This window comes from Buceros rhinoceros, unplaced genomic scaffold (genome assembly GCF_000710305.1).
Source record: "Buceros rhinoceros silvestris isolate BGI_N320 unplaced genomic scaffold, ASM71030v1 scaffold1117, whole genome shotgun sequence".
NCBI classification, from domain to species: Eukaryota; Metazoa; Chordata; class Aves; order Bucerotiformes; family Bucerotidae; genus Buceros; species Buceros rhinoceros.
The window spans coordinates 51,728-52,919 of record NW_010420258.1 but is presented as its reverse complement, the minus strand read 5'-3'; the positions used below and the strand labels follow the sequence as shown (position 1 = coordinate 52,919).

At 39.3% G+C, this 1,192-nt stretch overlaps 1 protein-coding gene across 1 annotated transcript in view; it reads left to right on the top strand.

The window, feature by feature from the left end:
- The window catches only part of MAN1A1 (mannosidase, alpha, class 1A, member 1), a 111,447-nt gene that overhangs the window by 80,373 nt on the left and 29,882 nt on the right, over positions 1-1,192 (top strand). The window contains exon 6 of the mRNA XM_010139225.1: positions 524-617. Coding sequence (XP_010137527.1) covers positions 524-617 — 94 coding nt within the window. The remainder of the gene's footprint in view (positions 1-523; positions 618-1,192) is intronic.

Below are 1,192 nucleotides of genomic sequence, written 5' to 3'. Positions count from 1 at the left end.
GGGCTGGCTGGATTCCCTGCTGGCCAAGCTGGTTGTGTGAAGCTCAGTTCCAGCGCTCTCCTGTCAGGCAAAACTACTTTACGAGTCACTCCGGCATCTGAACTAGGTGGATAGGCTTAACACTGAATACCATCTCTGATTTGGTTATATGAGGAATATAATGCTAAAGTAGCTGAGCTTAGTTAACGCAATCAGCCGCTGTGAATTCAGTATCTCCTGGAGGGGCGAGATACTCTGTATGGCATGTCCTGAACTTCAGAGCTTGCTTCTGTTCTGTTGTTTCATTATCCACACTTGAGACACAAACTCTAGAGGTTTTGAGGAGCTCATTTGCATGATGATATCTGCACAGAGGATCTTCTTCAACGGCAATATGATTGCACAGGGGTATTCAGGTATGCATGTTGAATAAGACTTAATTTTCTGGTTTTAGGAGTATGTGCACTTAAGACTTTTGTACCAACACTGTTTTATTTTTGGGGGGGACATGGATCAGTGCTCAGTGTTTTGTACCTTCCAACAGGTAATGAATATTCGAAAAGTTCTCAATCAGCTGGATAAACCAGAGGGCCTTTACCCCAACTATCTGAATCCCAGCAGTGGCCAGTGGGGCCAGCGTAAGTAGATCACTTCTTTGGTCCTGTGACCTGTCTGTTGGTGTGCTGCTTGCAGTCATTAACTTTGTTCAATCACCATTGTGTGGTTTTTGTATACATACATATATATATATATGGAACTTTTATAAAATACCAAGACTTGCATTGTATCTTGGGTTTTGTAAAATGTAAAAAATACTACAAATATAAAAATAATAATCCTACTTGCTATATTTTAATGTAGTTTGATCTTTCAGTATGGCTTGTGCAAGCAGGGAAATGTCTGAGTATATATCATTTTAGAAAGGAATTTGTAGTCTACAAAAGTCTTTTATTCAAAAACCTAAAGTACTCTCTAAAGTAGCTGTTTATCAGCTCTTCTGAATCAAATTCCGTATTTTTCGAGTGATGTGGCTCCACTGAAGATAAGAAAAAAAATAAAGCAAGTCTTTACTCATACCAGCTCATGCATCATCACAATTCATACCAGCTGTGATTTCCGTTGAAGTTTAATGCCAATAGCTGAGGAAGCAAACTAAACATGACATTAATCCCCTTGGAACCATTACTGGAGACACCAAAATTACAAGGGAAAG